The sequence below is a fragment of the Dermacentor variabilis genome, chromosome 3 (genome assembly GCF_050947875.1).
Source record: "Dermacentor variabilis isolate Ectoservices chromosome 3, ASM5094787v1, whole genome shotgun sequence".
NCBI lineage: Eukaryota > Metazoa > Arthropoda > Arachnida > Ixodida > Ixodidae > Dermacentor > Dermacentor variabilis.
The window spans coordinates 25,772,009-25,799,802 of record NC_134570.1 but is presented as its reverse complement, the minus strand read 5'-3'; the positions used below and the strand labels follow the sequence as shown (position 1 = coordinate 25,799,802).

The window sequence follows — 27,794 nt, the reverse complement described above, 5'->3', positions numbered from 1 at the left end:
TTGGTATTACGAGTCGCCCGATTTCCTCCTGTCTGTTCCTTAAGAGCAAGTAACCGAGGAAAGATAGAATGCTCCACATCGGCGAGAAAACACAGTAGTCCGGTTCTATCTTAACGGATAACATGCGCTGCGACGGCTTCGCCGCTTTTCTCTGCCAGCTGCACAGGCACACTTGGGGTCGGTTCCTCCGCACCTTCCTTTTAGCATGCTCAAATTGGCCGCCGCAGAAATGCGAGCCTGCGATCGCCTTATGTCTGCAGCAGGCTGCATTTTTCCTCCTCTTCAATGACGAGCTCGTTTAGTACTTTCCTTTTCACGTCTTCTCTACTAGAGTACTTGGCACAGTCCTATATGTCCCGGAGACGTGTATCACCTTTTCTGAGTAAACCTTGACATAGCGTTTTATTATTAATTTTTTTTTCACAGCTAGTGCAAACACTGTAAGTGTCTGCCCGATTGAAGCGCGGTCAGTGCTATGGGGAGATGCAGCAGTTTTCGCGAATAAGGGTGTTGACAATTCCTTCGTCATTTATAAAACATACAACGGACTGTGGATATAAATACGAGTAGTAAACACAGTCTCTACCAGCTCCAGGTGCTATGGTACTCTCCTGTATTTCTTTCTGTTTGAGAAAAAAAAAGTTACATACGAAAAGCTGCGCCATAAGAAATAACGGGCACCAGGTTCGTAAACACTTAAATGAGTCTCCGAGCTAAAAGCTTTCCCTTGAGCTTCACTTCAGAAGCCAATGGCTATTATTTACTAGTTCTTACAGCTGATGCCGCAGTACATTTTAGCCCTTGACTGCACTGTCCAGTCTTTCCCTCGCACTACTCTCGGCGAAGAAAGAAAATGTGCCGAGAAATATCGTCCCCGGCGGTCAGCCTCCGCAAAGCGGTCTGTGTGCAGTTCGTGTACAACTGTGTGCATCTTCGGGTGCACTACGTACGTATCGCGACGCTGTGAGACGCGAGCTCGAACCTGCCACGCGTATGAGCGGCTTTCTTTAGTCTCCATTCTTTAGTCTTTTAGTCTTTCTCTTTTTTTTCACACCCCTGTGCTAGACCACGCGTAAACACTCTGAAAGAAAGCTCGACAGATTCTTTCTTGAAGTTCCGCAGCACCCGCACGAAAGGCTCATCCTCTCAGAACAGTGTGAACAAAGTTCCAAGCGTCATAAAACGCGCCCTTTGATCAAGTCGACTTAACTTTATCCTTCTTTACAGTTACGGTCAAATCACTTTCATGCGCTGAAAAGCTGAATTAAAAAAAGAACTGTAATCCATGCACGTTTGTTGTTGAAGTGGGCGGTCATATACACCCTAGTCTCTTGATCAAAGGGCCACAACTAAACTGAACCTAACCGAGCGAACCAAAAAAGTTTTGTTTCCGTTTCATTTCTTTGAATAAATGGCGATTGTATGCCTTTCTTTTTTTTAAATAGAAGCTTTGCTTGCGTAGTTAAAGCATGACTTAAGTGACACGCCATAGAAGGCCTCGACATATTGGTGATAGTTATGACTAACCGACTAAGAAACTAATTCTTGAATCGACAAACGCACAGACGCATCTACGCATGCTGACGACATACACCACATATGCAGTCTCGACCACTCTTAACGCAAACACTTCTCGTGTTCTCGGTTGGCCATCTTCCGGAATTATGATTTCACGCTGGCAATGATGTTGGTTTCTACTGAGACTCTTCCGCATGCAGTATAATATTGTTCTGAGTGTAATTTTGGTACCATCGTTAACAAATTTATATGAATCTCGGAAAATTCGGCGTCCTTTCCGTAAGAATAGTATTGAAAATGCGGAATTATTACACTGCATGCAGAAATCTTTCAGTATGAACTTACTAGCTAGCTTGGTCGTTCTCGAAAAGAAAAAAAGAAGGAAACGAAGAAACGCCATGCCCAATGTGTTAGTTCTCATGCTCAGCATCTGTTGTGTCCGGGGCTATTAAAAGCGTTTCTTGCATTTTTTGGTGAAGAATGTGGACGCGCAAGCACTCAGGGACGCAATTTTGCCCCGGAAATCGTGGTAATGGGCACGGTTTCCCAACCACTTGACTGGAACACGAACACGGAAGAACACAGACAGACACACGCTGACAGCTGTGGCTGGCCGTCTTGTGACCCATCATATATGCAAGATCCCGGAGGTTGTCTTGCTGTGATGTGCCCGAAAAAGCCTGCGATGTGTCTGTGCCTCGCGCATGGCTCCCACCCAACCATCCCGCTTCCCTGAGCTTGTAACGCCTCCTCGCTTCACGGTGGCCGATGTCAAATCCCGAATCAGCTCTTGCCACATGGCTAGCGAGCAACTGCTGCTTTGACAAGCTCGCTAAGCATCTTTTCCTTTGTCCTCTTTTTCAACTTGCGTAACGAAGATGCGCGTATCCATCTGTCTCGATCACGAAACTTTCTCCTCTGCTGTATTCGTTACTGAATACCATGTGAACTTCGATTGAGGCTGCGATCCCTTTTAGTTCGCTGCTCTCTTGAGAGGAGGGCTGGAGTCTTTCTTACGCACGCATGAGTCACGATAGGAAAACCACATTCGAGGTGAAAAACTCGCGGCCTTTAAGCGTGGTGTCCTTTATTATGGCGCGCATTCAACGATCGTGTGACCCAGACGATGCAAGCGCTGGTGCGGGCTGGCAATTTTTTTAATAATACAAACGCCTCTTAGAAGCAGATTAATTCTGCCTGACGGGTAACTTTCTGTGCTTTGCAGTGAGCACCCTCTCCAAACTATTGTTTTGGAAGTAATTGTTTAATAAATGCTTAGTATATTTGCACTGGCAAAGTAAAATAAATTAATAAGCGATTTGAAACTGGCCTCACTGCATCATGCGAGGCCTATCATTCTGATCAGCTTAGGGTAGCAGTCGTACTGAGCATGTAATGTCGCGTGCAGGGCTTCCCCGCAATCTGTTTGATTTAGGCACCCGTCTTTGATGGTAGACATTGCCGCGGAATCTACGTTATCGTCGAACCTCTGCCCATCAACTATTTTCTTAATTGTATATATGAACACAAAATACAAGTAATCGAGAATATCGGGTAATCTGACGGATCTAAGCGTTATCGTAAAGTCGGGCAGCCTGAGTCCCGTCGTACTCCCCAGCAATATCTTTTACCGGAATAACATGCTACGCCGGTGCGACTGTACGGACTGGTCAAAGGAATCAGCTACAGGCTTCGTGACGTGTCATCGCGATAATCGTGGTTGAACAACAGTTTAAGCGAATCACTGCAAGCTCACCTGACTGTGCGTAAACTCAGCTGCTGGCTAATCACCGTGCAAATGCTTGGCAACAGCGAAAACTAGCCCTGCAGGTACTTTGATAGCTCTTATGCGCGACAAAAGCAGCAACTCTGGGCAAAATGCACGAAGCAATTTGGTCGCAAGAACTATTTGTCATTGCCCGGCTGTTTTCTTTGATCATGTGCTCATTTCCGTGCGACAAGGTTCTGGCCTGGTCCTTGTGTAATACTGATGTAGACTACTTTGCTAGTCTGGCTATCACGAGAGAGAGGGGCATCCTTTGATGAAGTTTCGAGATGTCTGACTGGTCATGCGCCAATAGCATGCTGCTCGCGATGGCAGAGGTGATATGAGCATTTAAATAGAGTCCTCGCATATTTACACAGTCAACTTGCCTGTGCGACCGACTTCAAATGATCAGCGAGCACTGTCGTGTGTAATCACGCGTCACCTCTTATCACTTTCTTTCTCCCTTTCGTTTCCCCCCCCCCCCCGTCCTCCTTCTCAAGCTTAGGGTAAGTAAACAGGGGCCTTCCTCTCGGCCGATCACTTCCGAAGATATCATTTTCTTTCGATGCACACTGATTCAGTAAGTCGGCGGACGTTATAACGGTCGCTTTAGTGAAGCGATGCTCTGGACGGTTCCCCAACACAAAAGGTAAAGCATTGGTGAAAGTGATCGATGGAAAATACAGCCCCAGGTGCATCATATTTTGCTCCCTATGTGTGCTTTTCTATCTCTCTTTCTCACCTGATTTTTTTTATCTTTTTCTCTCCTCCCGCTCTCTTTCTAAACTAACTTGCGTCTATCCACATACACAGTAGCCAACCGGAAACTTGCATCTGATTAACCTCCCTGATTTTCCTTGTTCTCTCTTTCTCTCTCTTTTCCTCTCTGTTTCTCACTACCACAATTGGCCACGTCGCAAACCGTTCTTGCGCCCGAACTGCTTCGTGACTACGGGCCTCGTATCCCTCGCTTCACGAAAACACATTGGGATGAAAGGGTGTCGATATTTTAGAAGCCCATGGTCAGTCGAGCCACGCGCTAGCTCTCCAGCAACGAACTGCAAAGGACGCAAAACGCGCACTATATCAAAGCGCCGCGCTTGTATAACCCAGCTCCTGAGGCAACGCTGCCGGTCAGCGGACGCTTGAGGTGCCCACCGGCGAGTGGCCAGTCGCGGGGGAGAGGACACGGCAAACAGCAGCTTCCCGCCGCTCGAGCAACGATAGCCGTCGAGTGTTTGTCGTCGCTCACCGCTCGAGGGCAAATGAGCTGCCCCCCGGAGCCGCTTACATTGCCGCCCTGTGCTGGGCGCTGCGCGCAATCAGCGTAATCGAGCCGTTTCGCGCTCCGTCTCTTGCAAACGCGGATGTGTTTCCGCCTGCCGTGAGCGCGCTGGTCCGTCGCGTATTAGGCGACCCACGTCCCTTACTTTACTCTCTTTTTTTTTCTCGAGAAACAATAGCTACAACTGCGGGCCGAAAGCTCTAGACAGCCCCCATCGGCGACTTGTCATTCGTCTGAATTCAATATTTTCTCCTAGTCTGCCACGGTCTATAATGGTTGTCCTGTATTTTTAGCACGGCTAGTGCGGTTTCGTGAAGCGTGTAATTTCTGAAGCGCGAAGCACTGAAGCGCGGAAAGAAAGGTAAAAAGGACGAAGGAGTAGCGAGTAAAGCGTGTTGCGTGTTTTAGGGGCAGACTGATATTTTTAACTTGGCGAGGCAGGGTTCGTTGGGTGCGGAGCTCCTCGTGTGTCATGTGGAAAGGGTGACATCGGTGAAAGGGATGCTTTATCTCCCTATTGGCCGCCGTCAGCCACCGTGAAGTGAAAACGAAACTATGCGGCGCGGAGTTGTTGCCCATTCGCATTTCGAACAGTGGCGGGTTGTTTTTGATTGAGTTTATTCTTGCTTGAATGCGCTCGCGTGGAATCTCTACTTGCGGGGATGAAAAAGTCTGCGCGGATTCTGATGCCGGTCTAATTTGTCGCGTATCAGTGCTGCAGATTTGAAGTTCGACGACCAAAGTGTAGCGAGCAGCGCCGCCGAACGGCGCCGGAGCAGCGTCTTCCAGCCCAAAATCTGTGTGGTATCGTCGAGCGATCACTGGCTACGTTTGTATGAGGCCGATGAAAGCGGGTCGAGTCACAGAAGTCGGACTTAGACAGCCCGACTCGACAGCGTTTACATGAACTCGTACCCCCCTGACGGGTCTAGATTATTGCGACGGCCTACGTTGAGGCCCAGAGATAAGACTACGTGGCCGGTGGATCGCTGCTGTCTGCGAGCCAAGAAGCCGACCCGTTCACGTTTACATGTGCGCTTCAAATGAGTGGGGCTGGAATAACGCCTCCTGGATAACATAAGGCCGGTGCACTTTGATCCATGACGTCATGCTACTTTTCCCGACTGTCATATAATCTTATGGGGACGCTCCCGAGTAAGCCGCGGTGATTTTGACGTCACCGCTTTCGTCACGCCGGGCTTGGCAATGAAAATTTCGCTCCAGTTAGCACGACGTCATAAAGCAGAGAGCACAGGCCTGCTATTTAGGAGGCGTTGGTGGGTTCAACCAATGGTTCAACATAGCCCGTGCAGTCACCACGGCTCAGCCCGACTCAGCGCTCGCTCAACACGACCGTTAGCATTTACATGAGTTCTGCAGGCAAATCCCAGCTCGAAAAGCGTACTCGACCCGTTTTTGAAGGGTTCGTACAAATGCTCTGACTTTCGGAGATATACGATCACTGTCGCGAGATTTCGGCGTAACTCGGCACCGAGCGCGTCGGAGAAGACGCAAAATATACTGCCGACGGCGTTTCTGGCACAGCGCCAGAAACACTCTCGTCCGTATAAGCTCATGCGCCCGTGGCCGAGCGAAAGTTATCGTATCCCCGAAAGTGACCGCTCGGGAATTACGCCTCTACATATGCGGAGCCTAATGAATCTGCATTGTTGCTGTGCGTTTTTATGCACGTTACAGGCAGCTCGCGACACGGTTGAAGAAATCTTTTAGGGCTAACTGCTGAGATACAGGAGAAACGTTGACGTGCGGCTGCGGGTCTCGCGGTTGCGTCTGCCAGCGCTTATCTCGCCGCGAGGTGGCGCAGTACTTGCTGCACAGTACTTTACAGTACTGTGCAGCAACTCTACGTAAATCCGGTACTGCCAAAAACTGGAGATTATTTCAAGTTCGACCTCGCCCTAAAGACACGGAAAGAAATGGGAATGGAAAGCACACCGAGGCGTTTCGGCTGCAGGGAAGGACGGGAGGGATGACAGTGGGAGTTGCTTGTATCCAGCGCTGCCCAGCTGTACCCTGCATGTCCCCACTTGAACGCTTTCCTTTCGCAGCTGTCTCGTATATGGCCTGCACGCACTGTATTCGGCCAGGTCGCTGGCAGCGACCATTCGTGGAGAGATTGCTTGCTAGGACGCGGGAAAGTCGCGAGTTGCTTCACTCATCGATTGTGCGTCACAATGCGTATCTTGGCATCCCTGACCTGATTCGGTGATCAGAGGGCTGACGGGAGAAGCTCTTCAGTGACAGTGACTTGTTCGCGACAATGAAGAAAAACTACGGTAATGTTTAAACATGATGCCTAAGGTGTACACACTATCAATCCGTTTGAAAATATGCCCAACATTGTCGGAAAAACTGAGTAAGGCAAAGGCTGGCAACTTCCACAAGAAGGAGAACAACGCTTACCTACTGCAAAAAGGAATACAAACATGAAAATTGAAGATCGGAAGAAGGGAACTAAATAAAGAACATGATGTAAGTACCAAAAGCAATTGAATATCAACCACGATCCGCTTCCGCGTTAAACACAACCGGAGTACATTAGAGGGAGTTGAGCGGAGGAATGGATTATGAATCACGGTAAGACTTCTTGCACCAATCTTGTTGCAGAGAAAAGACTCGCGCAGTGAGAGCGCTAAACGTTGACGCATCTGAAAAGAGCGCCGTCATCTTACGCCACAGATTGAATTTTCAAGCAAGCTCCGCATAGAGTTGCACATCCTTCAGCAGTGGGAAAAGTAGTGACTATATGGAAAAAGCAATCGCTAGCGCGCAGTTATTGTATTTCTCGTGAAGGATGGTGTTATTTGCGCATTGCTAAGTCTCTAGCTGAGTAAACTTAGGCCTCGAAACTGGTTTCCTCTTATTTCATGCACCGCCTATAAAGCAAAAGCATATTTGCGTGGGTGCGTGCAAAATCAATAGAACGAATGAAAATACACATTCAGGCGTAAACGTGACCCTTAAAGGAGAATTAAGTGGAGATGGCACCATCTCACCTTTCACGCCACACTAATCTCGTACGTTCGCTCGCGAACTTCGAGTTTAGGTTCTTCACTGACAGGCAAGGCTGGGCCCAAAGAAGCTTCATAGTGAAAAACTAAGTAAATGAAAAATCCGCACCAGCGAAAGGCGGAATCCGCCTGGCCGGAACTGCGGCAACACCGCCGCTGAGCCTTACGCAGTGCAATACTGCCGTCTATGAATGCAGAGAGGCGTCAACATTCTTAGACTCCTAATTTTACTTTGGAACCGCAGTATGTGAAAGAAACGTTTCAAACCGGTAAAATGCAGGCTGTGAAGGAAGATAACGCTTCCAGCTTCTGCAAGCGCTTTTACATTCAATGGCGGTGGCAAGCTGCCGATTTCGAGCTTTCATTTTTCTTCCTCTGTTCTTTAGTAAGTTGTCAAATTAAGCCGCAGGATTGGGTCGAGCTCGAGTTATGGAAAAGGAAAATAAAAGAAAATAATGTGGAGGGCTTAACCGGAAGCTGTCAGCGAATACCCGGGCCCTTGTTTCTTTTAAGCGCCCGGAGACTCGGTCTTGCGATTCTTGCTCCGCGAGAATGAGTGCCTAGAAAGAAAAAAGAAACAGAGACGAGGGAACTAAATCTGCATCATTACCGCGGCAATGTTCCAGCTATTTTTTTTTTCGTGTCTTGCGTACGTACGTTGGCACCTTCTTGGTGACTAACACTACTTGTACTTCTTTTTCTTTCCTTTTTTTTTCTTTTTGCGCATCGAAACGTTCATTTTCTTGTGTGTGTTAGGCGCAGTCGCTGGCGCATAAAAGCACGTGCAATAGCTTGTCAACGTTTAATGAGCCCAGACTGCGTCCAGTCAGTACGGAAATACAATAAAAAATGGTATCTAGCTGTAACGCACTTTCGTCTACTATAAATTTGAGGTACCTCATCCATGCCTCCGTGACTCTTGGACGAGCACACGAAAACTTATTTCTCAGAAAGCGCGTCGTCGGTCGTCTTTCAGCGCATAACCCTGATCCGGTGCAGCCGTCGTGATTTGAGGCCTGCGCAAGGCTTAGCGCATCTTACTTCCGGATGATCTGTGACGAGCTAGCTTCCTTCCTTCCTTCCCGGAACTTTCTTCCGCTCTAGACATTGCGCGGAACTTTTTCCTGCATGCGAAACAGGCGCGTCACTATCAGTGCCTGGAACCGCGGCTTCAAATGTTTGCGTCATGTATACGACAACCATGCCGAGAAACCACGAATGCAGTTTCCCCAATAGCAAGGCAAGACGGGCACCAGAAATGTCACGCACTCTCTAGACAGATTTTATTCGAGTAGAGCGCGTGTATTTCCTACAGCTCAGATGTGCTTGCGTTCCAGTTAGCAAACATTTTGTTGTCTATCTCGCAATCCTTAAAAAAAGAGCAGGCGAGTCAACGAAGGAACAAGGCCGACAGAGGCACTGACGATATCTGGTCTTTCATTGGAGTGTATACCATTATATCGTTCTGTTCACCGCGCTATATACGGCTACACAAAGGACCAAATAACAGAAACTGACACAGATGGGCACATTGCTGGATTTGAAAGGTTGCAAGTTTCCCCCAGGACGCCCGGTAGCTCCCTTCTGCTGGTCGGTGTCCGGAACCCTCCAACGCTCTCCGGTCAGAGATGGTGTTGCGTGCTGAAGAGGGCTGACGCTTGGCGAAGGAACAATTAAATTGGTTTGTTTCGCGTTTTTGCCGGCATTAGGCCGAGAAGAAAAAAATAATTATGAAAAATAAGCATGAGGCTACAGCAAAGGTACGCTGATTTGAAAAGTGTTAAGAAGGAATTTTCCACACCTCCGCACTGCTTCTTCTTATGCAGTTTATTGCTCTCTTTCGCTCAACGTAACGGCCAGAGGATCGGCCATGTGAAGGGCGTTTGCACAATTTCTGCCGTGTGTCCCCGATGCGCGGAGCCACACTCAGAACGAAATTGTAGCACGACTGTTTTGAAGTGCTATAACTGTCAAGGCGCTCACAGTGCCTCTTCCGAAAACTGCTCGAAGATTAGGAAAGAATTTTCTGCGCTTAAAGAAATGTTAGGGACAATTCGACATACAAGGAGCACGCTGAAACAGTGCGACGTAAACGACGTCGCCATAGATGGTCCTCACGTAGGAGTGCGACTGCTTCTAAGAATGCGTTAAATATTCAAGTAACGACGTCACCTGCAGTTCCCATCGCAGAAAACGCTGACGCTGGACAGCAGAAAACTCTGAAACGTCTCTCTTCAACTGAATGGCCATCGCTTCCGAGTAGACGACCTATAGAAGAGCAACAGCAGCTGCCGCTTCCAGTACAGCGAGCTGCTACGTCGGATGAGGTACGACATGCAGCTCAGCAAGTGGTATCGCTACTGCGATCCTTAATGAATGCCTAGCCTGTTGCTAAACAACATGCACACAACGTCAGCCAGAAGTGCACTGCAAGTACTGAACACACTAAGTCCGGGGCTCGCAGCCCTCGAGTAAACCATGGCTCACCAGCAACTATCTTTTCGGGAGGAGGTCCGAAAAGCAGCAGTTTTCCAGTGGAAGGCCCGGGGACTCCGATCGTGCATCGGCTATTTCCCACGATTCCTGTACGCCAACAAGTTTCCCATCATCATCATCTGCGAGGCGAACTTATCGAACTCAATCAGGCTATCCGACTATGATTCATTTATGTCGCCTACTATCGGTGAAAACAGCAAGGTATTTGGTGTTTATTCGCCATGACCTCACCTACATTCTTCACCTGTAGCGCCTCATGACGATAACCAATACGTGTGCTTAACAGTAAAGAAGACTTACCGTTACTGTTGTGGGTACCTACCGATCGCCATCAAGTAGACTTGACTACAAAAGATTACGAGACATTCTGTCAACATCTCCTGTTCAATGGATTATTATCGGGGTCTTCAACGCTCATCATACAGTACACTCTGGGGAAGTACGAAAATCAACGCGAAAGGCAGAATTGTCATCTTTCGCCTCCGACGGCTAAATCTGGGTTTCAAATGACGGCAGTCCTACATTTCTACGCGGCTTCACATACAGCAGTTGTTTTGACTTGGCCTTCGTCTCACGAATTCTCGGCAGGCGTACTGGATGGTTTACGGGCATTGAAACACACGGGAGTAACCATCTTTCCACGTTTGTCAAGATCAGAGGACTTTCCTCTTCCAATTCCATGATACAATGCAAAGAGTGGACTGGCCCAAATTCCAGTCTGTTATGGAAGACCTCCGTGAGGGTAATTTAGTACACAACTTGGAAGACACGGTCAAAAACACAGTGAAAGACAATACGCGTACTCTAATGTGCTCTTCGAAATTCACTGAAATTTATATAACATTAGAGTGACTTCGAGCAATCCGGTGACGTGCCGAACGTAGATACCGATGCACGAAGTCAATGGACGAGACTGCTAGACGCCCACAAAAGAAGATCCATCGCCGGTAAGATAAACTGGAGTCACAACACTGGACCGCTTTCTGTTAATCGCTACACCCTCGTAAGCCCCTATCGCGTTTATGGAGGACGGTGCGAGGGCTCAGGACACCATCTGTGCAGGGGTCTCCTTTCAAGGCTCTGGCCCTCTTCCAACAACGACGAGATATTGATGTCGCAGAAGACCTCTGTGCCAGATTATCCGGGCAACTCACAGCTTCCAACAACTTATAACGATCTATCAGCCTCCCGCCACCACGTGACCCCCGCATGGATCTACCATTTTCCATCCTTAAACTCAAGGCGGCGCTAGGTTTGTGCAGCCATACGTCTTCACCAGGACCTGACGGAATTTCTTACAGGACTCTGTGTCATCTGGGTGAGCGAGAGAGGAGTTTTCTGCTTTAAATGTATAATGAATCCTGGCTAACACTTCCCCCAAGCTGGAAGACTAGTCGCGCAGTTCCGCTACTGGAGCCTGGCAAGTCTCCGTTGGAGCTTTCATCGCATCGCCCGAGTGCATTGGTGAGCTGTGTGGGCAAAGCGATGGAGAGGATGATCCTCCGACGCCTGGAGTTGTACTTGGAATACCACAGCGTCTATCCAGATGTCATGGCAGGCTTCTGATGTGAACGCTCATCGACTGATAACGGCGTCGACCTCGTTACCTACGTGAATAGAACGATTTACTAGATCCAGTCGAAGCCCCATTGAGCGTAGCATGATGCCGTGTACAATCGCGTAAATCGCCACTGAGGATGCAGTGGAAGTGATAGATGAAATTTTTGTATGCGAAAGACAAGAAGGATAAAGGGAAAAGCCGATTTAAAAACAAACTAAACTAACCCAGCTAACAAGGTCATTTTGTTACTTTCGCAGCTTGCATTTAACATTGTTGTTGTTTTCTCATAAAAAATGCGCCACAGCGCTCACATCACCATTTGCTCGTCAGCACCCCAGGTCTTCGTTAGACCGCTCGTTCTTTTGCAAACTACTGACTTCGTTGTACCAGTGAACAAAACTCTCACGCCCAGATTTCGCCCCTAAAAACAATCGACGCCTGACAATAGGCGCAGATCATTTTATCTGCGTTTTACTACGAATCTGGACTCGCTTTTGTGCTAGCGTTTATGATTCATAACTGGAACATTGCACGAGCATCGATATCTCCTGCCGTACAAGGTAGAAACGGAAACTATACGCTTGTCAAGACCTTCTGACGCTGTTAGCTCACCGCGTATGGGCCGTTCGCATTAAGTCAGCAGAATCGCAAGTTATCGCTAAGCCCCGTCCATAGCGGCGACCTCACTAAGAGAAGACAGGGGAAAATCGGAGAAAGGGGAGATTATTCAGTGCAACGCGGACATCACACGCGACAGTCATAATAGCCAGGGACCGACACAACACGTAGTCGAACTTTGTTCTATACTTACGCAAGCCCGCCACAACGCTTGGCCAGTCGTAGAGCAGAGGACTACGGGACTCTCCGCTAATGAAGCTCTCTTATCATGCCTCGCGCTGAAGCCTGCCCTGTAGAGAGGCTGGCTTTTTGTCAGCTGAGATCGCGTTTATGGCGAAACAACGACAGGCCGGCGAACAAACGGGGCTATGTCTGTGTGTGTTTGTTTTTTCTTCCTCTCCTTTTGGTTCACAAAATTGCAAGCGCTTGCGGTGGTGCCGCAGCCTGCCGCTTATCTGAGCATCTTTGCTAATGCGTCCATGGCAGCGCTTTCACGCGTGCCGCGCAAGCAGTCACTGCAGCCAAACAGCGTCAGCTGAATACTTGGTCGCACCTCATCCCCGCCGCCTGGCCTGCATGGATTTGCACGAGTTTCTACTCTTCGTTTATAGCACCGTGCCGGGACACTCTGCTTTGAGCCAACTGTGCCTGCGCTCTGACATTTCATTCTTTTCCTGTTACCCGCCAACTCGCCTTTCGTAGGTTTGCAATTGTAACCCTTTGGTTGCTAAGTGCATACGTGTTCTGACGAGAAACTTACGCGCAGCGAACGCTATAGCGCTGTCGACGTGCGTGTGCTTTATAATCGGGAACCTTTGCTGTAATTGCTTTTTCTTTACGTCGCGAACTTCTGCGTAGTGTGCTAGTGCTTTTTCCTTACCAGTGCGACAGCCAGCTGAGGGAACGCAATGTATATAACATCAGCTCAAGTTGCAGAACGCGAGCGAATAATTTTTTTTCTAGCTGCCTTACACAATATTATTCTATTGAAATAGCTACTCCTACGAAACATCTCTTCTTGTTATCCGCATAAATGCATCGCTTCTTTCGCGGTATGCTTATCATTGTAATCTTCGGAAAGATTGAACTCGTTCGAGCAAAACTTCTTTTAATTTAGAATTCATCTTGCCTACAACTGCTACATTGTTTTGCCATTACTACTAGATGAAAGACTACGAGTTGTTTTGAGGGAGCGACGTGATTAGAATAGAATATATCGATATATAACACGATTATCTCTTTTATACCAGGATGTATCTTGGTTTCTCTGAGACGGGTACAAAACCGTTCATCTCAAAACAATAAGTTGGCACCAGCAGCGTGAACAGAAGCTTGCGCATGACGCTCTCCATGCAAGCCATTTACGCTGTGCCTAGTCTAGACTTATGATATAAATGTCTTTCTTTTTTTGTCGGATTGACGTTTGAATTTTCCAGATAATCTCTAACCTGACTGTCATACCAGTCGTATCTTCGTTCGCTTAACTACGTACCTTGCTATTATTACGCCAATGGTGCAAAAATCATGTAGGTACGTGTACGGGTACGCTTCAACAATTGAAAAACGTGCAGAAGCGATTAAGCGCAACCGTCATGCGAATCAGGCACGAGTACACTACGAAGCAAGTTCGTGTCCCCAGTGCCATCAGCACAGCTTACCGATCACGCAACGTAGGCGTTACCCATGTTTTAGACACTACATTCGGATACCTAACGTAGAGGATACACACACAATAAAAAAGATCATTTACCTCCTGCACAATTTTTGCTGGCACCTTTACAGAACAAGCAAAAAAAAAAAGGAAAGTTAGGTTCCGGAGGTCTCACTTATGTGCACTGAAACAAAAAGTCAGCGACAAAAAGTTATTGTCTTTACATGCCTAGACCTCATGGTACCATTGTAGCTCCTGCGGTTGTATTCAGAGTTTTTTTTTTTTTGCATTACGCACCCTTATTCCATGCATCTGAAGCAACATTTCTGAGCTGCAATTGGTTTCTGCCATACAGACGCAATTTTAAATGTTCGTTTACCTCCTTAATCATCTTTACCTGTGTAAGTGCTGTAAACATGTGTGTTTGCGGATAACTGTCGAATGTTGGTTTTGGGAGACTGCGCCACCATGTAGGAGCGAGCGCTCAGAACAACTGCTCTTTTATTTTTAGATGAAGAAAAAATGACAGCTTTGTGTTTAATTTGACTGCAAGAAATCTAGACACTGCCTTTTCACTAGAGCCTTGCTAATGTGTACAGAGGAACGGAAAGGCGACCACACCAACAAGGCACCAATCTTGAACTTCTTCTCAAGTATCCTCGATGATTCCATACGTTTTATTCTCGAAATCTTACGTCGCGTGGAATATGAAAATATTGGCTCCCGACATCTACGAAGTAATAACATAATGATATCATATCGTAATAACGTTGATCAGAAAGTTGATCGGTCGATTAGAAACTGCCGTGGCGGGCGCCTCATTACAGTGCCAAAGTTTCGGGCAAACTGACTCGTTGTTCATTAGCGCCCTCACAAGGACAGGCCAATTTGCCAAGACGCCTAAAGACATCAAGCTCTTGTTTGCTTGAATAGTTCTTGGATGTTAATGAGGGTCCCGCTATAGACGTATATCACTCTCCCAGCCCATGGCACACTTTCAAATGGAAGACACGTGCATGTGCATTATTGGTGCCCTGTTGGATGGCTGGCCGATTCCGGCATGGGCGCCCTGTCGTTTCCCGCTAGTGTCGAAGCGCCGTGTCCTTGCCGACAGGATAACTCATCCCGCGAACCACTCTAACATGCCATTTCAGTGCTCGGCTAATGGATTAGCGTAGTTAGTGCTCGCAGATTCAAGTCATGTCTCGCGAACGGCTTTGTAAGGCTCAACTCTTTTCTTGCCTCGTCTAAAGCATTGGCTGGTAGGTAGCTTTAGATATCGCCGTTTAATATACCAACTGCTGGCAGAAGCGAGTAGTAATATGTCAAGGTGGGTCGCTCGTTCGAAAACAACTACACAAGAAGCCGCTGAAGTATGTTTAAGTATGATAAATATAAAAGTTAACGTACTGTCCGAGAGTGAGCATATGCTACGAGAAAACTTTCTGCAGTTCTGGCGTAATGAGACGCTTCATGGTTCTGAAAGGCATTCAACACGCACAAACACTAATCATGTCAGTGGCACCGACACCATGAGCTGGAACACGCCTGAATGGTTACTGGTTTTTACAAATATTACGGCACGCAAGTAGAAGCGGTCGTTCCGTGCAAGCTCCGCATATACATTGCAAATTCTATGGGGAACGCTCGTCTGTTACTATGTTTGAAGAAGTGCGGAAAAAATGACCAGCGTTGCCTCGAGTCTGAATATATTCCGGATAAGTTGCGCCCTCAATGCTCTTGGTGCGGCTAGAAGCGCCCCCAAAAAGCCCGATCAAAAACTTCTGAGTTCTCAGTCAGGTGCTTATACGGACAAGTAAATTTGGTCACGCGCGTTATGTCGGAGAAAAAAAAATAGTAAACAGTCACATTTGCGGGCCAGGCTAATAAGAACAGCCCTGTTTTTACATAGCCTGAATGTTTTATTGACAATGCTGCAGTTATGTTTTCGAGATGCCGTTGATAAGTTGGAGCACGTCGTCAGGGCAATAAAGGTTGGTCTGGATGATGCACTACTAAGAACCCTAAACAGCTCTCAACGCTGAAATTGAGGCTCAACAATAGCGTCCTGCTCCCGAAGTGTCAATTGATGAACTGATCATCCTGCGCTCTCACACATCTGCTTATTATTTGTGGCTGCTAATAAAGTAATCTGCAGTAATGGCGCACCGTTTGAATGCATCAAAAAGCACCAGCGACAGCATTTGCATTGAGAACTGCGAGGCGCGGAAAGGTGTGCATTGACGTACGCAGTCGCTACATGCAGCCGAAGGCCCGGATAATGCGACATTCACACTTATTGGGCGTGTGCGCTGATGTCATTGACGCCGCTATATCATCGTAAAGCCAGCACGGTGAAAAGTTTTCCTATATCTCGATCAGCCTATTTCCGCCGGCGCAGTGGAAGCGGTGAGTAGGGTGCACGTGAATGCTCACTGTTCTGGTTCTTTACGCGTTTAGTCATGCTTCGAGTGGGCTCCGCCTAAGTACCGTGAGAGGTAGATGATGAGAAAGAAGTGGAACAGAGCGGGGAAGAATGCATTATATTGACCTGCCCCAGAATTTCTTCCTCTTTAAGAAAGAGTTAGAGGAGAAGGGGGGGGGGGGGGGGGGGGGTACGTTATGTAACCTTAAAAGGCGACACATAATATAAAAAAAAAGGAGCAATATTGAGCACCAGATGTTACTGGTTGTAGCCTAGAAGTACCGCCTCATTATGTTTTTCCTGGCACTTAGAAAGCCATCAGTTACCAGTAATCGATATAGCTGAGCCGCTGTCAGAAAATAGTAGGTAAAACGAATAACCTTGCATATTGCCTGCATAACTTTGACCGACGAGCCTTTGCGAACGTGAAGTTGTAGGTCAGAGCCCATATTCACGAAACTTCTCTCAAAGGGGCACTTTTTGAACGCGATAAGAAAACGATCGCCACCTGCAGATGATGCAGTAATGAACAAGCGAGCTAGATATTAAGCACCATGCATCAGGGAGCGTCAAATCTTGTATAACAGATAGCTCACTCTCTCCTGCGGCTTTCGAGGACCCTTCTGTATTGCCCTTTAAGTATCTTTATGTAACTATGATCCTGAACTGGCCGTCTGCCCCTTATCGGCTAGCTTTGTGTCCACAAGTCATGTTCCGTTATCTAATGAATAATGATAATAATAATATAATAATTAGTAATAATTAATAATAATATACTGATTAACGGTTCTTGAATGGGCAGTGCCCGGGGTTTTGTCCCATCACAGAGTGGCTTTAAATGTGAAAAGATTTGTAAACCTTGTCCTAAATTTAAACTGTTTTGTTACTATAGCACAACGAACGGTGCAACGACAATATGGTACAGCGTCGGTGGATCGCAAATGCATATATCTCAGCTATAATTTGCGAATAAGGGACTAGCTACAGAATTTCTCTTCGTGCACTGTAACGTCCTTATTCGGTCATTGCCTTGGATTTGTTATCGCATTGACGGCTAGCGCAGCTGCACAGAGTTTTCCTGTCGGCAATTGAAAGACGCGTGCTTGCGTGGTTGGTTCTTTGTCAATCTATATTCCTCAGTTATTTCGGCGAATAATACTATGAGCGCACCAAAATTTTTCTTCAGTTTCATGTAATTGAAGAAACGACATTAACTGATACCAGGGGTTCACAGAAATAGCCCTGCATGTTTCGTTTTTTTTTTTTTTCAATGTCGTCAGCCGATGAGAACATGACCTACTAACAACGTCTCCTTTTCAAAAGACATAAACCGAAGAAACGACGGGCGCCCAGTAAAGCAGCACAGATAATGTTGCACAACATTTCTTCCGAGATTGTCAACCAGGAGAAGGGTTCTGAGCCTCGTCATTAATTTCGGAGCTTATGAGCTCCCGCGTACGCCGTTAGGCATCGCTTTGTTTTGTGCTGTCTGCTTCGTACCACCTCAACACGTGTCGTCGCTTTCTGCGGGACAACCCTCCCTGAACCCTGGAATAAAAAGGATTGGATAGACGTGAACCTACGCTGGAACCCAAAAGAATACGGCGGAGTGCAGGAACTGCGTATTCCGCCGAGCAAAATCTGGAAGCCGGATGTGCTCATGTACAACAGGTGAGTGGACCACCAGAGTGTAGACAAAACGGTGCGAGTCAGGCCAGGTTCCTGTAGGCAGTTTGTGTGTCGGCCGCATGGACGAAGGACGCAACTAGGTGGGAGCACTGCGCAACGTTATTGCAGCCAGACGATTAGGCCCGGCGCATGATCGTCACGTACGAGCACGCGGTAGGTTTTAGTGCTCCCTCTGTGCACTGCACATTGATTTAAAAAAACTACCGGGAGCCAAATATTCTCGGCGAGTACGCTGAGTCCTGGAGGCCACGTGTTGGGCAGACACTGCGAGGAGAGAAAGCGAAAGGAATGACTTTACTGAGACTTCTTTCCAAGGTCATCTTTGTGACGTAACGCTCCCTCCTAGCTCGTTTCCTTCTTTTCTACAGGGTCGGCTGTCTCGGTTACATGGTGTTTCGCAGCGAAAGTACAGCTTGTTCGTCTGTGTACAAAATCGCTGCCTAACCCCACCTTTCTGCGGTTTCAGCAAAGCTGAAGTACCATAAAATGTATCCGGAATTTCTGGCGCATTAGTTAGATATATATTTATGTATTTATTATTTTTTGTTACAGTACTCTTTGAGTAACTATACATTATAGAGGGGAGAGACTACATAAAACATATTCAAAATAGGATTATGCAGAAAACGCACATTATTAGTAAAAGTGAAAAATTATGTTAGCTCACTAATTACATATCATGATAAGCTTTTCAATACACAAGTGAAGTGAAGGAAGTTCAGTGTGGCCTTCATTAGTGTTGCGCTTGCCGTGCGGTGGTAATTAATTAGTATAAACCGAGCAGAGCGATTCTGGACGCTTTTAAGACAGTTAATTGAGATGGAATGGTGTGGGTCCCATACTGATGACGCATACTCGAACTGTGGACGAACATAAGTCGTGTATAGCAATTGTTTGAGTGATAATGGTGCAAGCGAAAAGTTTCTGCGTGCATATCCAAGTGTGCGATTAGCTTTGTTCATTATAAAATCCATATGGTACTTCCAGGATCAGTTATAGGTTATATGGACGCCGAGTTATTTGTAGTTTTTTACGTTCTCTAGAGGAACGTTATCAAGTAAAAATAGGCAGGACTAGCTTCATCAGTACGGGATATTCTCATCGATTTGCATTTCTTAACGCTAAGTTGCATGTGCCACTTTTTAGACCAGCTAGTACGTGAACGCTCCGTTGCGGCAACGTTATACTTATTGTCATTACTGTAAATATCGTTCAGAGGTAATTATATATTTTTGCAGAACAGATAGAAAGGGAGTACCGTGATTTTTCCTTCCTGAATGTTTCCGTAATAACCCATTGACAAGAGAACGGTGCAGAAGAGAAAAATTCTCTAAAGCTTTCCTCAGAAAGGCCAAGACATACATATATGTAAAAAAGAACAAAAGGAAAAAGAAAAAAATGTGAATTGAAGACATAACTCAAAGGATAAAACTTACATCTGAAGATTTTCATACAATTAACGAATTTATAATCTTCGTGTCTCAGTTTAGCATGTGAAGAATAGAATAATCGCACATGATTTTTTTTTTTTTTTTGGCTAGCAGATTATCAGGAGCGGCGGACATTATACAATTCGTCTTGCTGTCGGCCAGCAACCTATCGTATTTGACAAAGCCTTAGCTTGTTTCAGTTGTGAATATCAGGGTGCGTATTGCAGCCGCTAAATATGGGACAGTTATCAGGTTATGTTTAATTATTATGAACATTGTTTCAAAACAATGTTTCGAAACGTTTGTCCCCAGTATATGCCGCGAGATGCGTACTCCACACCATAAAGCAAGCGAAGCACATAGACTTTCCTTCTAGCCGGGCCAAGAAGCCCTGCTAACGCCTTTTTCTTTCTTTCCTTTTTTTTTGTGTCTGTGAACGCCCTCCACCGCCCTGAGAATTTTAGCAGCACAAGTTTGGTCAAGTTACTCTAGCGTCGTTATTCATGGCTCAACTTGTAGCGGCACAAACTAGAATACAGATTTAAAATAGGTGCTTCAGTCCGGCGCTAACGTTCTCTTAATGTTGGGGACACATCACTGGCAGGGAACAAATGCAACTGCTCTTATCGAAACGTTGGCACCGTGCGGAGGCGCATTCTTCTCCGGATCTCCGTAGTTCATGCTTAAGCGTCCATCTTTCAAATGCCGCGTTGCCATTCTTGCATTTCCACGAATAGAACAGCTTTTTTTTATTTACCATTGCATGAAAATAATTCTTAATGAGATGTAGGTTTTGCTGCGCTGGTTGGTGCACGACTTACAGCGAGAAAGCTGGCGGAAACAAAGGAATGCGGCGGAGAAAGCAAACATGCACTATTTCTGTCTCTGCAATGAAAAAATGTAATTTATATTACTTAACTTCACGAAAAAACACAATTGGTTGTAACGCGCACTCAAATTACGGCACACAAGCGCGTATGCGTACCGCCCCTAGAGGAATTCAACCACCGTGGTCGGGTGACCGAACCCACGACCTCTTTCTCAGCAGCACGCCGCCACATTGGCTGAGCCACCGCGCCTAGCCTTTCTGATTGCTTCGTCCGTTCTCTTCCATTGTTTGCGCCAGTTTTCTAGTAGTAAGTAGAGAGAATGTGGGTGTAGCGAACTCGTCTTCGGTGTGTCGGTCGTCCCCCCGCTTTCTCTCTCTCTCTCTTTCTGCAAACCCTTCCCGGTCCCCATCTGCGCACGCGCAGTGCGGACGAGAAGTTCGACGGCACGTACCCGACTAACGTGGTGGTGCGGAGCAACGGCAGTTGCAACTACATCCCTCCGGGCATATTCAAGAGCACGTGCAAGATAGACATAACGTGGTTTCCCTTCGACGATCAGAAGTGTGACCTGAAGTTCGGCTCCTGGACTTATCACGGCCATCAGCTGGACCTACGCGTCAACAGCGAGGAAGGCGGGGATTTGTCCACCTACATCCCCAATGGCGAGTGGGACCTGATAGGTGAGCACTGATATCAGCACTACTTGTACCCTCCCCCGCACTTCCCTGCGGGCGCGCATGCTGTCCAATAGTGTCCGACTGGACGCCGGTAACCGCTCGCTGGCTCTGTAGAAAATGATAAAACAGGTGGCCTGGCCCTGTTAACCTCTGTTTTACCGTGTTTATGCTAGCGCAAGCAGAGACGGTGGCAGTTAACATAAAAGCCAGTGGCTTAATCGTGAACCATCGTGATCAGGGCGAAAGCAAGACTTGCACTTACCTCCGTCATATTCTATGTTAGGCAATTAAGCTCTTAAGCTGCTGGTTGTGTTGTTTTATTTATTTGTGTGTGTGTGTGTGTGTGTGTGTGTGTGTGTGTGTTTGTGTGTGTGTGTGTGTGTGTGTGTGTGTGCGTGCGTGCGTGCGTGCGTGCGTGCGATATACAGCGGAATCGGCTCCTTATAATGATGTTCAAGAATTCCGGTGATATCGCACTAAAACCGGTTACCCTCGCCTATGAACTGACCAGCGAACATCAATTGCAGTAAAGCTGCTTCACGTATGCTGACGGCAGTAGTTTGGTATGTACAAAATCGTGCGTGTAATTGCTCAGCCTGCTAAGAGAAAGAGAGACAAATGACGTGCGAAAGGCTGGGACGTTAACCGGAAGATAGTAATACAGTTTGCTAGCCTGCACAGGAAAAGGTGTAAGGGGAGACAGAAAGACAACACACACATAGGAACGCGGGAATGTCATGGTCTTTGAATACAGGTAGCTTGACCGGAGGAACTTCAGTAGCGCCTTTGTTAAGACCGTATCAGCCGGCATTTCAAGATTCAATTCAATTCAATATTCAGCTTATTCACCAGATAGTACTTGATGGCCACCTGGGCTAAAAGCTGTGTAGACAGCTTGAGAGAGGCCCAGGTACCCGTTAAGAGGCAGATACAGCGAAACAATTAAAGACACCTAACAACAACACATGAAGTAGAAATTTAAGCATATATGCTGATAAAAAAGCCAACAAATAAAAATTATATAGAATAAAAATTAAAGGAGCGCGTCATCAATACACAAACAGAAATACGAGGATTATATATATTAAAAAATAATTTGATGCAACAAATATTTATTGCAAGACTTTTACAAAAAATGCTCGCAACTGAGATTTCGACGCGTATTGCGTTTATTTTTATTTGTTCATAACATAAAGGAAGACTGTGTTGCAGCATTTGTAGTTTGTAACCTGTGCGATAACGTGGGAGAAACCACACGTCTGTGCCGCGTCTATTTAACACAGGCCTGTGCACACATAAGCTCGCCGTTGTTTCTAAGAACTGCCTAAATATTTTGTTTTATTGATAAGAAGTCGCCACAACATGATAGTCATGCATGGTTTCTTCCCGAATCATGCTGAATTTTTGAAAAGCGCTCACACTAGATTCACAATATTCAAGGTTTACAATCTGTCCTATGACTTTCTTTTGCAATATTTGAACTTTCTTAATGTTCATTTTAGTTGTTGTTAGTGAGAACAAGATACAATAATTAATTCGAGAGGCAAACAATGCATAATATATTTTAATATTTAAAGGAAGCGCACGACAACGCGACGTCGCACCACTGATGGACGCAAAACTTTAATATAGGTTTAAGATGTGTTTAATAATATTTGGGGTTTTACGTGCCAAAACCACTTTCTGATTATGAGGCACGCCGTAGTGGAGGACTCCGGAAATTTCGACCACCTGGGGTTCTTTAACGTGCACCTAAATCTAAGCACACGGGTGTTTTCGCATTTCGCCCCCATCGAAATGCGGCCGCCGTGGCCGGGATTCGATCCCGCGACCTCGTGCTCAGCAGCCCAACACCATAGCCACTGAGCAACCACGGCGGGTCAAGATGTGTTTAAGAATGCCATGTAAGATTTGAAGATAGTGTTACGCCGAGTAAAGTGTGTTCCTCAACTATTTCAGTCTCATGATTCCCACATCCAATGACGTGCTCCAACCTCATAGCCTTGTTTCTGGCTCGAAAAAACATAAGCTTTGTTTTTGAAGAGTTATTTTAAGCGGGTTTCATGAAGGCCACCTGACAAGCTTGTTAAGTATATGATTACAGTCAACTGCCAGTTTGGTCGCGTCAGGAACAACAGAAAACACGGTGCGATCATCGGCATATGTAATGAACTTTACTGTGAGATCAATCTGCTCGGAAAGCGGCCGGTAGTCGAGGCTTGTCGACGCCTTCACGAGCGACTGTCTCTGGGAGCTGTAGCGAGGACAATGACAGAGGGTACACGTTCGATGACTTCCTCGCTACCGCAAGTGTCACAAGCAGCACTTTCAGCCATTCAGATGCGACAAGAAAAGGCGTTCGTAAAAGGTATTCTAAGCCACAGTCGACAGAGAACAGTAGTGTCCATTTGGGATAGTCCAGATGGAAGGCGTAGTTCGGAGGGATGGGTCCAGGCAGTGGAGACGAATATTCTGGAAACCTGGTGCGTTTCACATGAATTGTGTGACAACACACGCGAGTATTCGAAGCTTTGTTGCCACATCGATTCTTGACAAGGGGCGGGTTCCTTCACGGCATCTTCGTGAGCCCTCGTAGCAGCTCCATGTTCGTTGCCCATGATGTCGCTGTGGCCTGATAGGCACCGAAAAGGGACGTCATGTCCTTTCTGCGCCATTTGGTGAAATAGATGTCTTATTTCCAGCCCTACTTGGTCCTGTGGTCCATGACGTAGAGCGGATAGCAGACATTGTAGGGTTGCCTTAAAATCGGTAAATATGCTCCATATTCCCAGCTTAAATGACTACAATGCTTATAGGTGTCGTTTCCTTAGCGAGATTTCATTCATTTATTTCATTGGCTGTTTGTTTTGGACCCCTATTGCAAAGCCACAATTTTAGCGCTGTGTCAGAAACAGTATTACTATTGTAACGTTATATGAGGTTTGCGCACACTAAATGCTTAAGTTCACAATGAAGGAATGACTGGTGGCTTTAAGCGGCATGTCGATACATGTTCATAACTTTATATCACACTGTTTAATCCAGTATTTTCTCTGTCAGCCTACCTGTTCCTCCTTATTTTCAACTCCCACAACTGTGTTTATGGCTGTGACGACGTCGTTCAAAAGAACATCGTGATACAAATGAAGTTCGTCTTCTGTTTACGTAACTGTAGAAAAGACACACAGCAAGCTTCTCAAAACATTAACGTTTTGTTCTGTACAAATATTTATTTACTTCGCTTAAGGCGGCAGAAAGAAAATTTTCAAAGGTTGCAAAAAAGTGTCCACAGCTGATGGGGTGACACGGACCCCTTCTTGGGACCGTAAAGGCGGCAATCGGGGGCGCACCAACACCGATCGGAAAAGTGACCTATTTTCCCAGGCACTCAACTTTTGTATTACTAAGCGCATGCGAAATTGAGAAAGCTTCGTAGCTCTTGTAATCTGATCAGTGGTTGTATCGCGGCTGCCATTGTTATGCAACTGGTTCTGCCTGTTGTGCCGCCAGCGAACGTGGTTGCACTGCGCGCATGTGGGAACAGTCCTGCGAATTATCATAATTCACTGCCATGCCAGCTGTGACATCCTCCGCAACACTACAGTGTACGATAATTTACACACTCAAAAGTTAACACGAGTGTAAATCGATCTATAGCTCCCAACCTTATGCTCTTCCGGGTGTACGAGTTATTTAGAGATTGCTTATTATTACGTTTATTAATTTTTATGGGTACAAATTATGGTACGGCGTACTCGGTTCTCGTGAGGCTGAATTCTCATCTCATCCACGAGTGTTCCCCTTGCGCTTAACGATTGAAATTAGTGACCGGCACTTTTAAAAGTCGTGACATTTATGTAAATCTTTGTTGCCCAGGCGAGCTGCGGACAAAGCTTGTTTGGCACGAGCACGTTTGCGTCAGAAAGCATTCGACACTGCCCCATTTCCACATCGTTTCCTCGGTCCGCAATATCCGCCTACTCTTGCTGTGATGAAACTTTCCGTTCTCCTCCTGATTGCTCCTCGACAGTGAATCCACGCGCAGGCTATGGCGCATCGCGTTCGCGAGTCGAGGGAAGGAGGCGGAAAGCGCAAATACACGCGGCATTACGATGCTGTCTGCGTTTTACTGCTCTTTTACCTGTGCTCCTTCTTCCCGAGCTGTTCTTTGCCATAAACAAGTTAGCGCTAGCAAGATACGCGGCTGGCAAACAATATAATCGAGCAGCCATTACAAGGTTAGTCTATTACGTCCTGGCCCTAGATAATGCAACGACTCTGCTCCGACGTTACACCATTCCCCGTGTAGTCAACGGTCTGAGCTGCGCCCCGCCCACGTTATCACCGGGATGGGCGGCCGTGAACGGTGGAGGGAAGGAAAAGAATAGAATCGACCGAAGGCATTCTTACGTCATGCAGAGCCGCGCTTTCGCTCGCCGACTTGCTCCATGCAAGCGTGGCTTATACAGGGCCTACACAATTTCGTCCAAATATTGTGTCTGCAATTTAATTCGGACACAATGTAGGAATCGTGCCACTATTAACAAATTCTGTTTGTCACGAACGAAATGACCCACCGTACCTGCGATGAGAGAGAATGTGGGATGTGAAAGATGGAGTTTAAGAAAAGCAAGTATAAGGTTGGCTAATCGGTAGCATAGTGGAAAAGGTAGGAGAGCGAGTAGCAGAACTTCAAGGTTGGAAAGAGAAAAAAGAATACGTGCAGACACAGAACACGTACGTGTTGAGATCTATGTCATAGACAGTATCGCGAAGTTCTTCTTTTAATGCTATAAGAATAAATGTGAGGAGTACAACTGTTTTTATTTTGATCCTATGCAACTTGTAATGTGAAGCAAGAAAACGTGTAATCACAAAGAGCTAGAGCTTCGATTTAGAAGACACTGTCCACACACCAACAGTGATGAGCTGAATAGTCTTAGTAGTCTTACTGACAGAACCGAGATTTGTGTGTGCCGCTGAACCGGACGTCGCACGCTGACTTAATACGTAGTGGCTGAAAAGACAACTGCACTGTCAATCCCACGGCACCACGCTTGCAGAGTCAAATGGGCACATTCTATGCGAATTTGCGTTCCTCGCAAATAGGTCTCAATTATCAGTTCAGTCCTGCGTGCCTTTTATGGGTGCTTTTCCTTAGTTGACATAATTTGGACTCCCTCTTGTGGTAGCAGCAGTCACGTGTATCTCTCCGCCCGTGATTCTTGCTGCGTGCCGCGCAGTCCACGTCACCTTTCTGGAAGCTTCAGCCTTCGGCTTTCTTAAATATGACATGTGGGACTCCTCACACCTGAGGTTTGGGTAGCGTAGTAGTCACTGTGAAGACAGCATCGCATTTTAGAACTACGTTATCTTTAACGGTCGGTACACGCAGCTCAATATTGCATTTCAAAGACTGCAGTGCAATTCTCCATTAGTTTTCTGCATTACAAGCGTGACGTGGCCGCGGGCGAGCAATCATTCCGCAGGTGTATCAGTATGAATTGATAATTAATAGTTGGAAAGAACTCAGAGTGCTCTGTCTTCGACAAAGGGCAAACAGTTGAACGCGACCGAAGTTCCCGAGAAATATTAATTTCACGTCTGTGTGTGGCATTTAATCTCCTTAATGTCTCTGAGAAGAGTAGGAAGATATTTCTACTGGGCAACTTAACTCTCTCGGCGCGCGTCCGTTTCATGTTCCTATCGCCCACCATAGGTATACGTGGCGTGCGTATGTTCAGGCGATTTGTGTTTCTTATTGTTTTCTCTGTCGTTTACTAAGCGTCGTCAAAATAGACCCATGGGAAGCCATTAATATAAGTCCAGCAAATGCTGAAAAGAACCTGTACTGATGATTATTCAATGTGAACATCTATTTTTTGTAAGGGAGGACACATATACCAGAATCTGCTCCTACCAGCAGCTTTGGCTATGTTTATCCATGAGCAAAGAGATGCGTTTGTCGTATAATTCATATTATACGGGATTATCCGCGTTTCTCTTCAATATTATATAAATAAATTTCTCGCTATTTACCTTTATATCTCTCCTTCTCAATTGATATAGCCATCCTGGTGGATCGCAAAAGTTTTGACAAAGTGGACCGTGCTCGTCAGTTCGCACCAGGGACTACAGAGCAATGCACCGCTCTCATAGCAAAGAGCAGTCATGTAAGCTAATTGCATCGAGCTTAACATAATCCTGCACTTAAACAACTGACCTTCCGGAAATGGGATTCGCTCATCGCAAAGTTCATCACCGCATTTAAAAGGTCCCTTCCTTCTCTTTTCTTTTTTGCTTCCTTCTCCTTTAGCATTTTCCTTCCTTTTCCTTTTTTGTATCTTCTTCACCTCGTTTTCTGAGTCGGCACTTTTTGCTAGACGTATCGCTGTTCTGAACAGCCGGTCTGTTCCACTGTTGCCTGGCTTCTGCGAGGCAGTGTTTTGTCTCACGACTGCTGCTTCTCTCCTTTTTTTATCTTGATACTCGTTTGGACGGAAATTTTCTCCACAGCTTGGTTCATCCCGATACCTAAAAACGGGAAGAAATTGAATGCTTGTTCTTCCATCACGCCGGTGTTTGGAAAGAAGCCTAAAAAAAACAATCCGCTATTCTTCTCGAGGTCTCTTATTTACCGATCTACCAAACACTCTCCGAAAAAGCTTCCGAAGCGTGTTCCGGAGCAAGCTCTACTACTGTGCTCGACGGCAAATTCTGCCCCGTTTGCTTTTCCTAGTTCACTACGATGGCCTCTGTATCGCCTCGCTGCTGCCAACATTGTTGGCGCGTATTGCTTGGGCACAGTATATGT

General features: G+C 46.4%; 1 protein-coding gene across 1 annotated transcript in view; it reads left to right on the top strand.

Annotated features, from left to right (window-relative positions):
* The window catches only part of LOC142575315 (neuronal acetylcholine receptor subunit alpha-7-like), a 362,638-nt gene that overhangs the window by 271,219 nt on the left and 63,625 nt on the right, over window positions 1-27,794 (top strand). Inside the window, exons 4-5 of the mRNA XM_075684576.1 lie at window positions 17,916-18,025; window positions 20,727-20,983. Of these exons, the coding sequence (XP_075540691.1) occupies window positions 17,916-18,025; window positions 20,727-20,983 (367 nt within the window). The remainder of the gene's footprint in view (window positions 1-17,915; window positions 18,026-20,726; window positions 20,984-27,794) is intronic.